General features: G+C 43.3%; 1 protein-coding gene and 1 non-coding gene across 3 annotated transcripts in view; both read left to right on the forward strand.

The window, feature by feature from the left end:
- The window catches only part of COP1 (COP1 E3 ubiquitin ligase), a 124,586-nt gene that overhangs the window by 88,887 nt on the left and 15,779 nt on the right, over positions 1-19,920 (forward strand). For both annotated transcript variants that reach the window (XM_048312580.1, XM_048312581.1), the window contains exons 17-18: positions 2,343-2,467; positions 3,582-3,742. In XM_048312580.1, coding sequence (XP_048168537.1) covers positions 2,343-2,467; positions 3,582-3,742 — 286 coding nt within the window. The remainder of the gene's footprint in view (positions 1-2,342; positions 2,468-3,581; positions 3,743-19,920) is intronic.
- Positions 17,231-17,375, forward strand: LOC125330535. Its single transcript, XR_007205585.1, has one exon. It is a non-coding gene; the product is annotated as a small Cajal body-specific RNA 3 (non-coding RNA).

A 19,920-nucleotide genomic window follows, 5' to 3' on the forward strand; every position in this document is an offset into this window, starting at 1 on the left:
AGCAGTAGTGATTCTCAAAAATCAAGCACCGATTTAAGAAAAAATTATATATATATATTCAGATTCCGTAGATTTCTAGCTAAAGCTGTTTTATGGATTGCATTGATTTTCTTTGCCTTGTAGAGTTAGGTTTTGACCTCAGGGGTGCTCAGAACTGCCTGGTATTTAGCACAACACATTGATTGCAGTGCTGATTTACAGAGAGACAGATTTAACAGAGCAGCACATCCAGGATGTTTTTTTGGAGAGCATATGAAACCAGAAGAGCAGTGTAACACCACCAGGATCGATGACCTTTTTCCCTCCTTGCAGTTCCAGGGTGGATAGCTTTCTTCTTTCACGGTGTGCTTATCCTAAGCAATGTAAACATGGCTAGAGCTTGATGGGAATTCATTAACAGTAAAAATTTCCCATTAGTTACAGACTTAAGTGTTTTTATTTTCATGAAGACACCTAGTATGTATGCCAGTGAAATACAGAGGTTAAGTGCCTATGGATCTGAGGTCTTCTTGATGGGTAGCTAAGAGCAGCAGCTGTCATAGGAATCTGACAGCTTGTGAACCAGGGATTAGTCTTTTGCTGCTTCTTCCTGGCTGCAGAAAAGTTTAGTTTCCAGGCAACTCTGAAGCTTTTAAAAGCAGCATTTTAAAAATACAGCTGTCCTAATAGCACAGAAGGCACCTGCCCGTACTTGTGGGCCAAAAAAAAGCAGGAGTATACACCTTTTTGCCTTCTCTGAGCTGTTCCCCTGAGAGTAAGGACAAGGGAAGGGAGAGTGAGCAGCAGCCTAGGGCAGGGACAGATGTGGAACAAGCACCAGGCAGAGAAGCTGAATGCTCTGTTTTGGGCCTCCCATCTCGACCTGGAGTTAGGAATGCACTCCTGCTTAAGTCACAGTATTACAGATAAAATTCACACTTTCTTTGTGATATGACCTCGTACTAACTTACAATACTGACTAACAAATCTTGCTGCAGCTCCCTTATTGCTGCTTTGTCATTCCAGCTGTCATTGAGGACTGAGATAAGGTTTTTTGCAGGATAGCACAAGGTGCATCTCTCCTCTTTTGTGCTATATTTTTAGGTCAATGGGACACTGGTGTAGGGCTGATGTCTTATGTCATTGGTAATATTTGATGGATATTGTGTGATTTGAGTTTTTTCCTTTCAGCTCTAAATATTCAGGGAGCAGCAGGGTTGGTGACATGACCCGTGTGGGGGTGCATTGCCTGCTTCCCCTCCCTCCTGCCCAGGAGGCTGACAGGTCCTGCTCCCAATCCCTTTCAAATTTAGGGATCAGAACAGCACTACCCCTTTCTTTCAAAAGGCTTCATGGGGCTTCAGTTCCACCATATCACCATTTGTTCCCTAGCTGTGTGTCTCAGTGAGTGCCAGAATACCAGAGCCATGTAAGCTGTGATTGCTAGGAAATAATGCCTGTGAAGTGAGAGATTATGTTCATGTCCCTTCAGCTTTGGGGAAGAAATTAATCCTGTATCTCCTAGAAATGTGGGCTCTTCCTATTTGAGGTCTGCCAGGCAGCAGAGATTACTAACCCCAAAGGCAAAATGTTTTCTCACAGTAAACAGAAAAACATTTTGAAGGCAGGTATGTTTGCATGTGGGGGATCCATGGAAAACAACAGTTATGATTAATCCCAACGTATTTTGTATATCTTGAATAGTAATATTTAGCTTTCCCTGACAAGGTAAAAAAAGTAGAAGCTTGAGTTCTGTATCCATGCAGTCACGATTACACATGAGAAAAACAGATTTAATTTTAACAGCAACTCTGAGCCCCCATAGGTTTTTCTGTGCTTCTGCTTGGTATTGGGCAGGAGGAGGAGAACATGCTTCAGGGCTGCTGGGGAGTGAGGAGAATGCTTCCTACCCAAGCCCTGGAAAGACGTGAATGAGAGTTGCAGCTGGCATGGAGAAGGGAACAGATTTTATCCATGCTGTAAAGGTTTAAAAAATAAATAACTTTGGTGCGTCCTAGATCTGTGAGGATCTGGAGGAGGCAGTGGTAGCCCAAAGGCCATACAGTTCAGTAGAGGGCTCTGCAATTGATAGCAGAAAGGAAGAGTAATACTTCAGGGAAGTTTTTATTCGAATGTGTAATGTGTTTTTATTGAAACGTGTAATGTGTTTTGACAGGCTTTTAAAATAAGGTGCTACCTTTCTGAGCTCAAGCTGAGCTGCATATGATTGAAAGTGGGATAAATCTCCTGTTGTGCACTAAGGCTTCCTACATTTCCATTGTCATTGGAGTGTTGAGGAGCAGGGTGGCCAGGGAGGAGTTCCTGCCATATGGCAGCAGGGTGACTTTAAGTATTGTTTTCAGGTCAACAGACAGTCAGCTGAAGCTGTGGAACGTAGGGAAGCCTCACTGCTTGCGCTCCTTCAAGGGTCACATCAACGAGAAGAACTTCGTAGGGCTGGCGTCCAACGGAGACTACATTGCCTGTGGTGAGTAGAGCAGCCACCCCGACATGGTGACAGGATTCCTGGCAGCTGGGGCCTCTCCAGCTGCAAAGCACAGCAGCACTTGTGCAATACAGCTGCATGGGCCTTTTAATAGAAAATTCTTCTGAATTTCCACCCTCCTTCCCCTCCAGGGAATGGCCTTAGCAGCCCTAAGGGGGTCTGTAGATGGTTTTCTTCCATTGCAGATGAGTCCTTTGTGCATGATGATTCAGGCTTGCTGTCATCAAAATCAACTACTAATGCCATTGCTCTTGATACAATTTATGTCTTTCAAGATTAACAATTGGCACATCCTCATACATCCCCAGTATCCTGGGCCACACGAGGATCCAGTACTTGTCACTTAGTGTGGCATTCTTCGTGGTGAAGCAAGAGTGCCCGCATTGCAAACAGCTCCTTAGAAGACCAACTCATTAGCTACCCCTTTGGCTGTTCCTGTCCTTTCACTGCTTAAGTCAGACTGTCGAAGCTCTGTAAATGCACAGCTCTAGGTAGGAAGGCAGTGACAGGCTGATAGCTGTGGGATGAGCAGGACAGCTGTGCCAGCGCTGAAGGGAGGACCTTAGCTCGTGTGTTCTCTGATCGCTGGGCAGCCTGCAAGGCAGAAATTGGGATGGGTTTCTAAATAAAGCCTGTACAGTCTAGTCTCTCTTGCTTAAACCTCCACAGACCAAATTGGTGTACTTGATTGTGGCAGGAAAAACTTTGATAGTGCTACCTGCTTTTGAGCTGTGGCTCTGAGCAGGCTGGATGTAGCAGCGATTCCTGTGGTTGTGCAGATGCTTTGCTCAAAATGCTCTGCCCTGAGGAGGTTGTGGAGGGTTCTTGGGATCCTCTAAGTTTTGCAGGTGTGCTGCATGCTGCAGTTGTCTTGTAATAAAACCATGTCCTGTTATTAAGTGTGATGGAAGTTTGCTGTGGAGCACTTCCAGCTGCCAGGGCCCCATGAGCGTGACAATAACTACAAGGAAATGTCTGGGCTTGTCTTAAGCAATGAAAGAGCTAAAACCCCTTATTTCTGTTTGTCTTACCAGAACCTAATCTTGTATACTTACCTTTTTTTTTTTATTTTATTTTTTTTTTTTTTTATTTCTAGGAAGTGAAAATAATTCCCTTTACTTATACTATAAGGGCCTCTCAAAGACACTGCTGACGTTCAAGTTTGACACAGTCAAAAGTGTCCTGGACAAGGACCGGAAAGAAGATGACACAAATGAGTTTGTGAGCGCTGTGTGCTGGAGGGCACTTCCAGATGGGGTAAGCTTTCTGCCCACATGCAGAAGGAATGCCTCCTGCTTTCTCACCAAATGGCCTTGCTGAGGGTTTGACTGCACTTGGTATTTCCCTGTTCATGGGAAAATTAAGGGTACTTGCAGGTCGTTGTGAGAACCCTGATGATTTGCAGGGTAACTGAAATGCTGGGGGAGAAGAGACTGCTGTGATCTTAACTCTTCCGCCTGGGTGTTAGAATTCCTCTATACGGCATCTGAAATCCCAGAAGCAGCATTGTTTTTCTGGCACTTGATGGGTTTTTTGGGTGCATTAGTGAGGTTGTTGTTGCTTTAAGGATCGTTGTGGAGCCTTGTCTCAACGTTCCTGTGTCTGTCTGGGTTTGCTCATTGGAACACAGCCTTCGTGTTTAGATGAGTAGATACGAAAAGGAGGTGAGTGCAGGCTGCAGTCACCTCAGTGTCTGTTCTAGTGACACTGAATTCACATCCCTGGCATGTGTGCTAATGTGGCAGGCAGACCTGATGCAGCTTTTGTGAGTCTTTCAGAACAGGGCTGCTCTGGAGAACAAAACGCTGCTTTTGAATTCAGAGTGTTCTTGAAAAGCTTGCATAAACAAAATGGAGCAAGTAACTCTTTTATGTACAAGGCTTGCAGATCAGATACTTAATGGAACTGTTGGGAGAGGACAAAAAGGAGTTGATCTTAAATGCAGTCTTCAAAGTGGCTGAAGTGAAATGTTGGCTAATTGCTGTGCTGAGATGATGTGTTCACAAAGACAACACTTTGGAAGGGACACATCTACCAGTCTGCTTTCTGCATGTGCACACACTGCCCCAGAACCGGGATTCAGTTGTCACTGACACAAACTCACTTTGGATGGACACTTTCGAGCCAAAACTAAAATAAACCCACATGTCTGGAACTGCCCTTTGTGTTTAAAAGTAAGAAGTGGGCCATTGTGGTTTGAACAGGGAGCATGAGAGTCAGTGATGTAGGATCACCAGCTTCTTTCTGGCTGGGGATTTAGGAGGGCTTGGTATACACGTGTCTCAGGTGAAGCGTGGCTGTTTTAAGTTTGGAAATTTGTCTTTCTTCTGGATAAAAACATGCTGTGGGAACCCGTGTGTCCAGAAATGCCCTTCCTTGAACTGCCTTCACTTTAGTATTTGGATTGTCTTGCCCACTGCTTCTAGAGGCAATAACAGAGATGTCTCATCCTGGGGTCATGTCTGTTGCCATCCACTCCGTAACAGTCTTTTCTCTGATAAATGTGCTCTGATAGATCTTCTGCTTAAGTGGCTGAGAAACTTTTAAGCAGTCACCAAGGGCTGTCAAGCAATCCTTCATAATCAGGATGAAAAGTATTATACAAAAATGTAATAGTTAAATCAGGCCCGTCAAGATCTCACCAAATAATGTTCAGGCTTCACTCCATTAAGCAGCATTCAGAATCCATGCTGTTCTGGTCTTTTTTTTTTTTTTCTCCAGCATTCATCTGCTTTTCCCTGGGCTGCTTCTAAATGAGCCTGTTTTTCCTGTGGCAGCCCCTGTACCTGGCTCTAGCTTTTAAAGAGAGCAGCAAAAAGCTGCCTGAGACTGGTTTTTGCCTCTGACTGTGGCACATACCAAGCAAGCCTCGCTTTCTTCTGCCAAGAGGCCTCAGTGTTTCCTTGCACCGTATCTTTTCACTGATCCAGCTGCACATTCCTCTTCCTTTCTACTGGTGCAGCAGTCCTCTCTGACCTAATTGAGACTTTGCTCATGTTCTTAGGAAATTAAATTACTGCACAGCCAAAGGTCAGTTATGTCCACAAAGTCTTACACAAATGATGAAACTCTCCTGTTCTCCATTTTGATAATGTTTCTTCAAGTTGTCACGATTTTTTTCAAATAAGCTTTGCATATACAGGCTTCCCTGCAAGCTATTTTTTTTTTCTGATGCTTAGCTGAACCAGAGAAGGCCTGTGCCTCGTAGTGCTGTCAGCATCTGCAGGATTCGGGGAACCCACAGCCTATTTCCAGCTTAATTACAATTTTGATCCTGGGTTGAGTCACTCTGCCTTAGTTTCCTAATTATAAGAATTGCCACCTGTACCTCTCACCACTGGCTGTGATCCCACCTCTCTGCTGAAGGACTGTGTGTGTGGAAGCAGCTCCAGGCCAGCAGCTGTGTGGGAAACCTGCCCCAGATCCACAGGCAGCACAGTGAGCAAGTTTTAGAGTGCTGTGGGCACGCTGCTCTCTGTTCCTTGCTGGGCTGGTTCAAAGCACCTTGCTCGTCTCCATGCTGTGGTCACCAGGCAGCATCTTCAGTTTGTTCCTGGGGGTGGGAGATGCCAGCACAGCCTTTCCCCAGGGCTCCCCAGCGGAGCAGACTCTCGGTTTCTATACAGTGCTGTTCTCAAGGATTGTTCTTTAATTAACCTTTTGCGATGAGATGAGTAAGTTTCAGATCTGTCAGTTATCTTGGGAAGCATGAGTACATGTACTCCTTCACTTCGTGCACTTAAGTGCAAAATCTGAGATCCTAATTAAAACTTAACTAAAACTTTCAGATGAAATGTCATTGATTCTTTCTTAAATCTATTTTTATGTAATTCAGGCTTTTACTTCCTCCTGAGCCTAAGTCAATCTGTGCCAGCAGCCCTTGCCAGAACCCATCTTTTTATTTTTTCTCTTCTGCATTGCTTTTTCTTTGCTTACAAAGATGCAGAGACCTTTTTTCTGGAGCTGTCACCTTTCCAACTCAAAGGTCCAGCACCTCCTTCTCTTTACCTATATCAAAGCCATAATAAGGAAGAGAAATTATTCTCCCTAAGTGCTTAATTAGCATTTTGAACCAGGTTTACTCAATTTTCAATTCATAAAAGTGTTTAGAAATAAGCACTAGCTTGTAGGTTAATTGTTCAGTTAGACTCTTTGGAAAAAGCCAGGCAAACAACAAGCCTCCCACCAGGCTGACTATGAAGCAAGCCTCTGATTCTTGCAGTGCTGTGTTTTGGACAAAGGTAAATAGGCTGTTGGATATTTTCTAAATAGCATCTACTTATGGTTTGTGGGGAAAACCATTTCTCCCTTCTTGTTTTATGCAAAAAGTTGATCGATATTTAAAAGAAGAGAAAGTTTCAGGGTACTTTTGGCCTAAGTGACTTGATAAACATGAGTTAGACATGGAGATGCTTTTCAGAACATTCCCTGGACCAAATCCTTTAATTTCCCAAGTCAAGGATTTTATAATATACCCATGCCGTCCATTTTAACCAGCTTGATTTCAATCAAGGATCCGGTCTTGAGACTGAAAACAGCAGTCTTCTATTTTAGTAGCATGTAAACAGGGGATGCTCTTCAATGCAGGGATGCTCTTGCACAGGGAAAGGAGATTCTAGTAGTGGTAGTAGCTCACTGCATTTAAGTGGGTAGAGGTGTCATCTGTCTTGCAAAGGTCACCGCAGTTACGTCTGGGTATGCGGATTATGGCTGGAGGAGATTGGTTTGTGCTTTGCTTTCCCTTAGGTGTCCTACAGGATGTTTTCTCTTCCTTAAAGGGGACACCTGTTATTTGGACCTGCTCTGCCCTCTTGCAGAGTTTATGTGCCTCATACATGCTGTGTTAAATAATTGCACCTCAAGATTGCCTTTTCCCAGGCAGTTAGTGCTTCTCAGAAAGAAGCTGTTGAAAGAGAGACCAAGGCTGAACCTGCTCCCAGGACAGCAAAAAGGTATTACAGCAGAACACAGAAGCAAATTGATTATGTAGATTAAGCATGGCTCAATCTATCATAATCACTGTGAAGAAGCCATTTAATTTTGTACCTGTTTGCACAAGTATTCATTACTGCTGATAAGCAGGTTACCGGGGAAGGATTTCACAAGCAGAAATGTCGAGGCTTTGATACCAGTGAGGAGATGCAGATAAGAACAGGAGAAAGCCATGCAAATTAGCTTAGGTAGAGCTTAATGCACTTATTTTTTTTTCTTTTTGGAGGAGTAAAGAAGGGAAATCCATTAAGAAGAGTGCTGCAGTCTTTAACCAAAGAGCAGGTGGGTGGTGGGATGTACTGGATGGGTGCAGAGGTCTCCTGGGAGGAAGGCTGCCAGTGGTAGGAAAGCATCTCCTCCACCTGAGTAGAAATCCATGTATGTGTTTTCTCACTTCATCACTCCTCCAAAGTAATTTAAATTGATGGGGGGGTTCTCAAAGCAGTCACCTAACCATGGGTGAGAGAAGGCAGCTCTGGGACTCCATGCTTCAGGTTGGCTTTGGGCATTGCCCTATGATGGAAGTATCTTCATAATTAGCCCTACAGGTCTGAACTTCTGTTTGTTAATCGAAGAGGATGAAATATTCTCTTCAAATAGGTTTTTGGTGCATCTTTTCAGAAAACAAGCTTTTCTTCTGTTTATTTTTCCTTTCTTCTGAATATTCAGCTTTGTTTCTTAATGATGTCTGGCTTGGATTCTTTAAACAGAAACCTATAATTGTAGCACTATAAGTTAGTCACTTAATAGGGCTGCAGTCTTGTTCACTGATGAAAAGTAGCCATCCTTTGTTTCCCAGTAGCCTTATAAATGGTACACAGTGTACACAGGAGCTAGTCAGGGGCTCTTGTAATTTACAATCAGCAAATTGGCTCCCTTCACAGGAATTAATTTAGCCAATACAAATTATTCCAGGAAGTGATTCATTGCCACTTTAAAGCCCTAATTAATTTGGGTGACTTATGAACATTAAAAATGAAACCTCCTTTGTCATTCCCAAGTAACCAAATGCTAATTCAGTGTCATTCTTAAGTAACTTGTATCAGCTGTAACTATATCTCTTGTAGCTTGAAGTACAAATTCCAATGGGACTTTGGGGGGAGAACAAGTAGCACTTCATACTTCATTGTTTCTCTTTGCTGCTGAAATTTTAAAGTCTCAAAATTGGTAAGAATTTTGACTTCCAGCTACAACTCTGTGGTGTTTTATTTTTACATCATCCTTAACTTACCTGTTCAGATGTCAGGAAATAGCCAGGTAGAAACCTAAAGTTTAGGAGATAAATGCCTGCCTGGAGTGATCAGACCCCAGCTGCCCCGTGCCTGCCTCTGATACCAGCTGTGCCACAGGTCACAGCATGAGGTATTTTCTGGAAGGGCATCTGCTGTTTTCTGACTCATCCTTTCTTTGCTAGACCAGGACTGGCCTGTAGCATTTGTGTGCAGCATCTCCCAAGTTTGTGTCCTTGCACATTATCCTCCAGTGCAGTCCCACACCACTGCTTCATGCTGGAAACACAGAGGTCTTCATTCTTGTGCTTGAAATGCACAGCAGTTTGTGGAAGGCTGAGAGCAATCAGCTTCTGAAAAACACAAGATGTGGCTTTGATCGGGTTTATTCTACTGGGTTTTTTTCTCCCCCACCTGAAAGTCTTCAAAGGCTTTTCTCCCTCCTGTGAAAGCTGTCTGATCCCCACAGCCTGCATGCTGCAAGGCTCACAGCTGTCTGTGTGATGGCTTCCCACTCCTCTTGACATGCCCTCTGCTCTCTGGCCATTGGCAATGCTTTAAACGCAGAGTTTTCTTTGACTTTTATTTTGCGCTTTCCTTAGGTAGTAAATGTATTTGATTTCTCTTCCATCTACCTTTTTCATGTCTACTGCTCCCTTACACATTTGAAAATCTAAAATTTAAAAGCAAATGGAGCTCAGAACATCAGAAGATACGTCATATGTGCTTCATTTCCCCTCCCCAGATTTTAGCATATTAGTTATGTGTGCCAACACACATTGTATATACTGGTTTATGTGCTGCTTGAAAACTAATTCCTTATGCAGAATAATTTCTACTTGCAGATAAAAGATGGCACAAGGTAAGTATGTATGATCCTTTGTGCTGAACATGCTCATATCCTTTCATCTCCATATCTCTTCAAATGTTCTATTTTGGGCTGTATTTTTTCTGTGGCTAAGGAGAATTAATTAAAAAATACTCAGGTGACTAACAATATTTTCTTCCCTGTCAAAAACCTTGGAGTCAAAGTGTGGAGAATTTTGCGGGGGGGGGGAGAAATCATACTCTTCTTATTAACAGTTTGTGCATTATATTGAAATCTCAGTCTGTTGGCACCTCGATCCATGTGAAAGACCATCTTGATAATGTGATTATGCAAATGACCGACTTTATGAGGAAGTGTTTAATTTTGAGAGTTCTGCAGAAGAAGAAAAATACTGGTAAATGTTCTTTCCTTACTGTCTCCTCCCTGGCTGCAGGGTACCCTCTGAGCTTCCTCCCAGTGAGGACATGACCACACCACTGCCACAGGGGTGAAGGGAGCCAGGAGAGTCCACTGTGCTCCTCCTGCCTAGGGTGTTTGGGGGCAAAAACTTCTATTGCACCATTTATGTTGCTGTTTCAAGGCTCAGGGTGGCACAGGAGCAGTGGCTGGTACCTGTGCTAACTCTTCCTTTCCAAGATGCAGAGCAGCTGCCCGTGCCACCGCGGAGGACACGGGGGCTGAGTCTGGCACTTCTGCTCATCTCTGGAAGTTCAGGTCCCCTGCGGTACTGCAGCACTCTGATATCATCGTAGCTTCTATTTTAAGAATAGCTTCTTTAAGAAATGTAGGTGGCTCGGGTTTTTCTTCTTTGTTGGTTTTAACTTTTACATTTGCAAACTCAGTTTCTCTCCTTCTGCAAGGTGAGGCACTTTTTTTTTTTTTCCTTGCATAATCACAGAAAATGGCTGCAGCGTCAAAGTCCATCTGTTTCCTGAATGAAGACAGTATTTACTCTTTCAGACTTTTACAGATGATATTTGCTCATCAGTGCATCTCTTCTAATGTCGAGTAGAGAGCGAGCTGTAGATGGAACTGAGGTCCTTCTTATGGGAGTCACCTTTCTAGACTGAGTGAATGACATAGTGGCCAACATAACTGAGTGCTGTTGACATTACAGTTCCAGTAGGTGATCCCAGTGGTGCAGCTGTAGAGATAATGGATTGCAGATCATTGCTGGTGCAAGCAGAGGTCTGAGCAGGCACTTGCTGTTTCCTAAGCTTTAAAAAATAAGAGCATCCCAATGCAATTGCAAATCATACTGCTGTGTTACACACAGTGAGCTGGGGATGCAAAGAAGTCTCTCTGTAGCTGTTGTTAAACTTCTAAGTGGATGTTTTTCTCCTGTGGGCACTCAGCTGCTTTAGTAACCATCAATTCTTTATTCAAGTGTCAGTTTTATGACAGATGAACTGAAGTCAGGGATTCACATGGAACCTGGACTTCATTCCCGACTCCATCCTCAGCTTGCTACTGAATCATCGTGTTGCAAGGTGCAGCAGTATGTGTCATGGGGCCCTTACATAAGCTGTGCCCCAAACAGCACAACTGCAAAGAGAATTATTTGTGTTACTCATACTGGGTTGGAGAGAAAAAAAAGAGCAGGTTTGTATTCAGAGAGAGCACTTGCTTTTAGAATTAAATGATTGGACAACTGTATTCCCTTTCCACCCAGTCTCAGCAGTGCTGCCGTTGGGCCCCCTGGTCTGGACTCTGATATGTACCCTGTTGGGCTCTAAAGCCACTGATTAAATAATTGATCAGGCTGTTGTAAGGTTTGGGGGGTTTTCACATGATGCCTGGAAAGCTATTTATCATGAAGTGTAAGCTTCTCTCTTACCATGCCTTTTCTTAGCAATGTGCCTTTGGCATTTCAGCCACTGTGGGAATTAGAGGTGGCAGCAGTGCTCTCTCTGCCCTCCTACAGCCCTTAGCCTTTGGGCAGGAAGGCTCATTCCTAGTATTTTTTGGGGGGGTCTTACAATCACAGTATCATGGAGTAGTTCGGGTAGGAAGGCACATTTAGAGACCATCAGTAAACACAAACACCTTCCATGAGAGCAGGTTGCTCGAAGTCCCATCCAACCTGGCCTTGAACACTCCCAGGGATGGGGCTTCCACCACATCTCTGAGCTATCTGTGCCAGTGCCTCACCACCCTCATTAGAAAAAAACTTCTTCGTTATATCTGTTCTAAATTGACCCTCTTTCAATTTAAAACCATTCACCCTTGTCCTGTTGCAACAGGCCCTACTAAAGTGTTTGTCCCCCTCTTTCTTATAGGTTCCTTTTGAGTGCTGGAAGGCTGCAGTAAAGTCTTCCTGGAGCCTTCTCTTCTCCAAGCTGAACAACCCCACCTGTCCTCGCAGGAGAGGTGTTCCACCCCTCTAATCGGCTTTGTGGCCTCCCCTGGACCCACTGTATATGATGTGTAGTGTCCTGGAGCAGAGCCCCTGAAAGCAGTAGGTCACAGCAGGGTCCTGGCAAGTTCTGTAGGTACTGAGCCAAAATTGCCTGATCTCAAGCTCCGACTAAAGCTGGTTTCCTCTGAGTCAGAGCATCTCCTGCATGAGCAGCCTTTGCTTTACTTTCCACTGCTAGGCTCATGCTGACTTTTTTCTGTGTGAAGTGCCATCTGCTGAAGTCCCTGGCTGGCACAAAGTGCCAGTGAGATGAGGTCTGAGTGCCGGGAGCCGATAGCCGTCGGGCAGTATTCAGTGTGCTGCAAAGCAGATGAAGGGGCTCACTGAAGAAAGGAGCTGCAGGGGTAGAGCTGTGTGTCCCAACACTTACTGCTAAAGGAGGACTTCGGTTTCAGAGCAGCAAGACCAAAGCTAGCATGAGACAGGCTTTGAAATGCCGTTGGCATTGGGCTGAAGGCACTGCCTCTGAAGCCAGCTTCCATGTAGATGCAGAATTCCCTGCAAGGATGGTGGTCTGCTGTCACTGCTGTTTGAATTTGGTTTATAACCTCATTCCCTCTAACAAGTGACACTGCTTCAATTAAAGTCAAAACAACCTCACAATATTGTGTTTTTCTTTTTTCTTTTCCCCATTCTTCAGTGCTAATATTGATGGCAAATCCTGCCAGGCCACCACCATTCAGCAGTCACAATTCATGAGCTGCATCAACCTTTTGCTCTAGCACTCCTAATTAAGCAATTCTAATGACAGGATTTAATGTTTTTACAGAGTCTAAATGAAGTGGAAAAAATATGAACTGATTTTTTTCCTTTCCAGCACAAGATTTTGATCAGATAATTTAACCTCTGGGTGAAATGGAAGTAGGAGCATTTATGCATAGGTGGTTTTCTCTGCAAAAGCTTTACTTTATGTACGTCTGTGCATTAATAGAGTTACTGCTTGGCTTTGGGTATCCATTCTGAAAGTTTTTGTGTGCTCTCTGCCCTTCTGTTGTCAGTACCAAAGCCCCAAAGCCTTTTGAAATGCACTAACTTGTGACCAGCTTAATGCCAATTGCGTTGCATGTTAATAAAGCAAGAATAAAGGCTTGCAAAAACAACTGCTTAGACTGATTTTCTAACAGCAACACAATTGGTATCCTTTTAACCTATTTAAATTTCTTTTGGTGGTGTTCTGCTCTAATTCTAGGTAATGCTTGATGAGCTAGGTATGTGCACAGAGTGAAAATGGTCGCTTCTTTGAAGGCAATCTTCTGTCTGAATTGAAACTACGTGATATGTAATTAGGAGGCATAATTGTTTTATATAGGTTACACACAGGATTATAATAATCAGTCTTTTGTAAGGAAGAGAAAGCCAGTATGACAGGAAGGTTATGTTTAGTAATGTAATGAGTGCCTCTTTGACAGAAATGGCACTGTTAAATTTGAGGTTGCGCAGCTGACGGGAGTTCACCCTCGCACAAGGTGTTGGGAATTCTGCGAGGGAAGTGCTGCTTTAAATAATAATGTCTCTTATGGTATTGTATGTCGTAATCACTTCCAAAATGCTTATCTAGTTGCTAAAGCCAGACAGAAGTGAGCTGTTTGGTGCAGTACTGGATTTCTTAGTTTTACTGTTTTATGTCTGAAGTGAATATTAAGTTAAGCAGAGAGGTGTAGCTGGGGCAGCCTGAGGAGCTGCAGATGAGGCAGAGCATTGTTTCCCAAGTATTTATAATAATGAGAGATACTATATGCAATATTGCATATACTGGGAAGAAAGTTTGGTTCAGATCCATTAAATAAGGAAAGAAAAAAGTTCCTTTTACCTGTAATCTGCAGATAGCACATAAATTAACTGCAGGAGGAGGAGGAGAAGCTACGTCCCTCCTCACTACCCACGCTGGCAGAGGCTCGGCATCGCCAGCCAAGAACCCTCGTGTTAATCAGGCACTCATGATTCTTTCTTCCTAGTTTCTAGGCTGATCAATTGAGACCTCGTTGCCTTTTTTCTTCCAAGAAAGACCTTCTACAAAGCAGATTGCTCTGGCTAAGTTTCTTCCAACCCCTAAATAACAGTAAGCTGCTCTAGTTTGGGGAGTGTGTGCTTGGGGGATATCTTGACTTGTTTAGAGTGAAATATCCTTGATTAAAATAGGTTAATAGTTCTCTGCATGTCTTGCTTCACAAATTGCACAGCATTTGAAAAGATAAATTTGGGCCAGCAGAAGTAACAAAAAAAGAGAGAAAACTACTTGAAAGTGAAATACAAATGTCCTTATTTAATACAAAGGGATTCAGCTCGCTGTTGGCTTTCTGTTTTTCCCAGGTTCATGCTTTGCTTGACAATGCAACAGAAGAAACGTAAATTGTTGGGAGACACATGGAAAAAAAACCCACATGATTGTTGGGAAATTGGAAGTAGAATGGGAGTTAGCAGCTTATGAAACTTTTCCTCTGGTGTTACAGCAGGCAGCAGCCAGCATTGGGAGCTTGGGAGTTTTCTTTGTTTCAAAACTTCAGAATGTGTATATTTAGCTTTCCAAAAGCAAGCAAAGAAAAATCACTCTGAGGCTCAGAAGTTTGTTTAAGAAAACTCCTGCTTTGGAGATTCCTTTCAGATAGATGTTTGCTAGGTGTGCTGTTTCAGGGTGAAGGCATGCAGTTTGGCCACGGCTCTCCCAGCGTATCCTGAGTGTGAACTCAGACCCTTTCCATGCCTCCTGGCCACCCTCTGCAGCCCTCCCTCCTCTTCCTGCCATAGTGCTCCTTGGTTTTCCCTCAACAGCAGAGATGTCTGAGCATGGCTGCGGGGACAAGGACAGTCTCCTCTTAAGCCCACCACTAAATTTTTGGATTTTGCTATTCATTGTGAACCTATGACTTACCCATTCTGGAGTGAGATGGGGAGCTAAGAAAACTTACTTTTGCACAGGTTTTTGACGTTTCTGCTGTTTTCCTTTGCAAACAAATTTGAGGTAGGTTTGTGATGTATTTTCAGTCAGGCTGGAGCTTCTGTATTGATTTCAGATAACACATGAATACAGAATTTGAGCCTAGCTCATCACACATCAAAGTTAATGAAGTAATGACTGTGACACCAAACGCCAGTGTCTCTGCCTCTCCTTATCCTCACAAACACACACTGTGTATGTGCTCTGTGTTTGGCTTTTTTTATTTTAGAGGCAGTTTCGTTATACAGTCCTATATCTCTTCCTTGGATGGTGTAGGTAGGGCAGGACATGATAATGTGGGAGATTTTCTACTGCTGTTTGTAACAGCACATGTAAGTTTGCTGTGACAAGAAGTAAGTTGAGTAGTCCTGACAGAGGACAGTTATTTTTATTTTCTTATATCCCCTGTATTTTGTTCTGTATTTCTCCCCATCTCTGCTCTGAAACGTTTTAAGCACCATCAGACTCAGAGAAAAGCAGAGAGTACTGGCCACGTGCTCCAGCTCTGTGGTGTCTGTTGAGGAATGAGTCAACAGCAGCATCTCTTCAGAAAGAATATCTGAAATCAAAGGGAGGATGAAGCAGATTAGCAAAAAAAAAAAGAAAAGTGTTTGTCTTCCGTCGCCCTTTGTCAGCAAAGGTGGGGTTTGTATTCTAATATTTATGTAGCTGAAGGATATTAGAAAATCAGAGGTACTGTGGTGCAACACAAGGGGTTTTGTTCATTCCTATTATCTCAATAGGTAATTCTTTTCTTTATATACTTGAGTCTTTTTCAACTTCTTTTTTTTCTATTAGTGCCATTGGTAGCTTAATGGATTTCTTGATTGTTGAGCTCTTCTTTTTGATGCAGTATTGTTAGTCTTAGCATGCATTCAGAGTGACAGGGAGCATTAAAAACAGTCATTTCCATTTGAGATATCTAGAGATAATTTTTTATAGCCACTGTGTGAAAATAACTTGAACAGTAGCAGAATTATCTATTGTAAGAGAGATGATTTTACTTGTGAATTGGGTTTAAAGATAAAATCTGCCTACTTCCTGAGTCATGGATTTTCTATTCATTGCTCTGTTAAATTTAATCGGGAGCAAGACTTAATCCAGAACAAAGATGATTGAATTGCTCTTAAACAGTGATGTAGAACATTACCCAGATCTCACTTCAGTCTCGCAGTGCTGAAAAATCACAACCACGAGAGAGTTGCTTGTGAGTACATTACACAAAGAGAGATGCTTTTTATTCATTTGCTGGCTCATTAGAAAGTAAAATGCTTTCTGGCTTTTAGAATAAAGTCGTTAGGGGGTGTAGTACAGGATGGGTTAAATCTGTGTAATGGATTAGCTGGAAATTACTTTGGCATGCAGTGAAAAGGCTCACTCGACCTGCAAAAGCCTCTGATGGCTTTAAGTTCTGCCATTAACTGAGCTGCTCCTGGGTTTGTGCAGTAGCCAGGATGGACAGTGAAGTACCTTAATGCAGCTTTGATGCCTCTTTGAGAAGCCAGAGGAGGACAAGCTCCAGCACTGGGCAGTGTGTCCAGCAGAGCCGCAGCATGGCTCCCCTTTGGTGCTAGCCCCAAGTGCTCACTGCCCATAATAACAAGAACATGCTTTCTAGAATTCCTGTCTTTTTCTAACCTCTTGTTTTCCACCAGGAAGTGTGTAGACCTATAAGGTCATCCTAAATCTCCAGCCTGGAACAGAGTTACGATATCAGCTGGTTTTTGCTCTTTGAGGGCAACGAGAGAGCATGGGGGGGAAGCAGCCAATTAAAGGATTTCCAGGCAGTGACATGGGAACTTGACAACCCCTCTGTTCATTTCAGGGCTCTTACCTGACAGTGGACTGTTACCAGTGAAGTTTGGGAGCTGGCATTGCTTATTTCAGATGCACGTACCTCATTTAAAATAATTTCTAACAAAAGGGGAGGGGGTCAGGGAGTGGTGAAGCAGCATCTTGCTGTGGGGATGCTGGCAGGCAATACACCACTGGCAAGCTGTTCCCTGGAGTTTAGCAGTGAATTCAAGGCCAAGAAATTCAGGGACTTATTAATGACACTGCAGCTTCAGGCCCTGCTGTTGGCTGGCAGTCACTGAGCACCGTTTAAGGCTTTCGGGCATGTGAGTGTGCCCCGTGCAGCATCTCTTTCTTCTGGTTAGAATGACTTTGACCTTCTGAGTTAAACTTTTCCACTTAATGATATTTTCCTATTATGTGAATCCTCTCTTCTTTGGCTTATTTGCATGCCTTACATCATGTTTCATTTAGCATTTGATACGGTCAGGAGCCCAGGATAAAAGACACTATATAAAAGGCTGGTGTAATCATGAAATTTTCTAGGACTGGAAGCTGCTGGGACCCTTTGGGTCCAGTCATGGGCAAAATAAATATTTTTTGTCCACTGTTGCAGTCTTCCTAGAGCAAAGTGGAGGTCTCTGTCTGCTTTAGGACAGCCAACTAAATCAGATCGTTCCCCTCCTTACACGTGTGTTATCCTGCAGTGTGCTGAGAGAGAGCTCCTGCAGCATCCTCAGCTGCAATGTCCTACCATGTGGGGAGAGCCCTTGGGCAGGATTTTGTTTGCAGCATCCAGAGCTAAGTATAATTGCCAAGTGTTAATCCAGCTCAGTAGGTTAGAGCAAGACTGTAATCATAGTTACTGGGTTTGGTATTAAGATGCTCTTTTTTTAAAGTTCTGGTTAGGTTTAGCAAACTGGTTGTAGAGGTGATTGCATTCTGGTTGGAGGGATGTGCATGAGTGGAGCAGGCCGCACATCCTGAGGTTTCCCTCCTCTCTCCATTCTTGCTGCTTCAAGAAACAGTCATTTTCTTTAAAGTCAGGTTTGCAGCTTTGATTGAAAATGACTGTGCAAAACCCCATCAGAACTGTGCATGCCACAGAGTCACTTAAGAAAAAAATAATTCTAAAAGGCACCTTGAAATGTATGAACTCCCTGGGATGCCAGGGGCCATTGCCTGTGGTTTGCTGGTGTCCCCAGGTAGGACTCAGTAAATCTTTGTCTACCCAAAGAGCCCAGAAAAAAAGGAAAGAAAGGATGGAATTGTGCTGTCTGAGGTTTGGGAATGATTATTAAGTGCTGGCCCACTGCCTGACAGCTGTCGTGGGTTTGCAGAAGTGAGACAGATCTGGGAGAGGCAGCTGCAGTTGTATAGCTGGGAAGATGGGCTTCTAATTGCTAATTAAAGTTAACCATTTGCATTTGGGGTTTTCCTTTTTGAAGGACAACATCATATTGCACAAGAAACTGCTAGTGTTGTGTATTTATAGCACAACCAGACTGGCAACTTGGTCTTGCTGCCTTGCTGGTACATCTGTATTTCACCTACTGCCTACTTTTGCTTTCCCATCTGTATTTTTTATGACTTCTGTCCTGACAGCCCTTGTTCTCCTAGTCCTTGACTCCCCTCCTGTGCAGACATATGATCCCGTAACGTTTTCCTTTTTTGTCTTTATAAACAATAGGCAAGCAGTCTGATAGCGTAAGTCCAAAGTCAAGGGAGCTTTGCAGATTCAACTTGACAGCTCCTCTCTGAATTATTTAAAAGCCATAAACAAAAGAAAGCCCGTCGACAGCTTCAGGTGGCTTCTCCTCTAGCATTGTGGAGAATGCCTGATAGGTGAACTCAGCTAATTTTGCCCATTTAAATCTATGGGATTTAGTAGAATAGCAAATGCAATTAGAATTCAGGGGCTGCCTCCTGGTATTCCTTAGGGGAAGGTAAGTTGCAGGGAGGTGAATGAGCAAGTTGAGGAGAGGGAAAGTTGGAAGGTGAATGAAAGAATAGAGAATTTTTGTCTAGTATGAATTGTGCGTTGAGTTTGGATGGCTTTTTTCCCTTTCACAATCAATGAACTCGTCTTAAGACATCCTGTATTTGCTTCTGACTTTAATCTCAGTCCTCGGTGGGTTTCCTTGTTTGTTCTTTCTGCATCCTTTGTTTTCAAATCCAAAATGCTTTTCTACAGCTGAATGACCCAGTGATTTCTGACTTCTCGGGTGCATTTTAGTTTCTGGTTTCACTCATGCTTCTGGATTCAGGAGTGTTTTAGATGGCTGAGATGAGGGAAGCAGGCAGAAGGCACAATTGAGTCCTCTAGATGATGCAAAGTTCATTATTATCTTTTGAATAGTTCATTCTGCAGAACAAAGTAGGGAAGATGCCATGCTTTGCATTTATTGTGCTAAAGCTATAAATCTGTACTCTCATCATTCTTAATGCCTAAGGCATAGCTGTGGTCTCACTCCCTTCTCCCCTCAGATAAATACAATGGAGAAAGCATCAGGAGTAGGATATCAGAAAGCAACTTCATGTGTATCATCTGTACTCTGTATGATCTTGTTTAATGAAGTTCCTCACTTTTTATGTACAGTCAGACCTTACTAAAATGCAATTTACTGTATTGTCTTTTTCAATACCAGCCATACAATTTTGTCCTGAAAGCTGATAGTTTGCATTGTGGCTTTACTTTGAAAGCTGACCTGCAAAAACAGCTTTGATATATCTTCTTTCAGAGATTCCAGCATCTTTCACTGTGCAAAGCAAAGATCCCTCTCTTCCAAAGAGCTTTGCAGACATGACCCGGCCGTGGTTCAGGTCAGCTCCTTCTTCCCTACAGTTAAAATACATCTACAGAGCCCTCACTGACCGTGAGCCAAGCCAGCTCTAAACCCCTTCTTGGCCACAGGTGTATAGGAGATGGTTCTGCTGGCTGGGGAGGATTCACTGCTCTGCTGCCCCATCCTTACCTGTGCTTACCTGTACCATGGGAACAGAAGACAGGAAACGTTTGTAACACCAACTCTATGACTGGAATTCACGCAGGGAGAAGATTTCAGTATAACTGGAATTTTACCTGCTCAGGAGAAGACTTGTGCTCGTGACAGGAAATGCACATCAGCAGGGCCTGCCTGCAGGTCTAGGCTCTGGCCATTTGTCTTTGCCATTCTCAAGTTTATCAACATCTGTTCTTCATTCTCCTGTGCATCCTGGCTAGTGAAAATATGTGTC

This window comes from Corvus hawaiiensis, chromosome 9 (genome assembly GCF_020740725.1).
Source record: "Corvus hawaiiensis isolate bCorHaw1 chromosome 9, bCorHaw1.pri.cur, whole genome shotgun sequence".
NCBI lineage: Eukaryota > Metazoa > Chordata > Aves > Passeriformes > Corvidae > Corvus > Corvus hawaiiensis.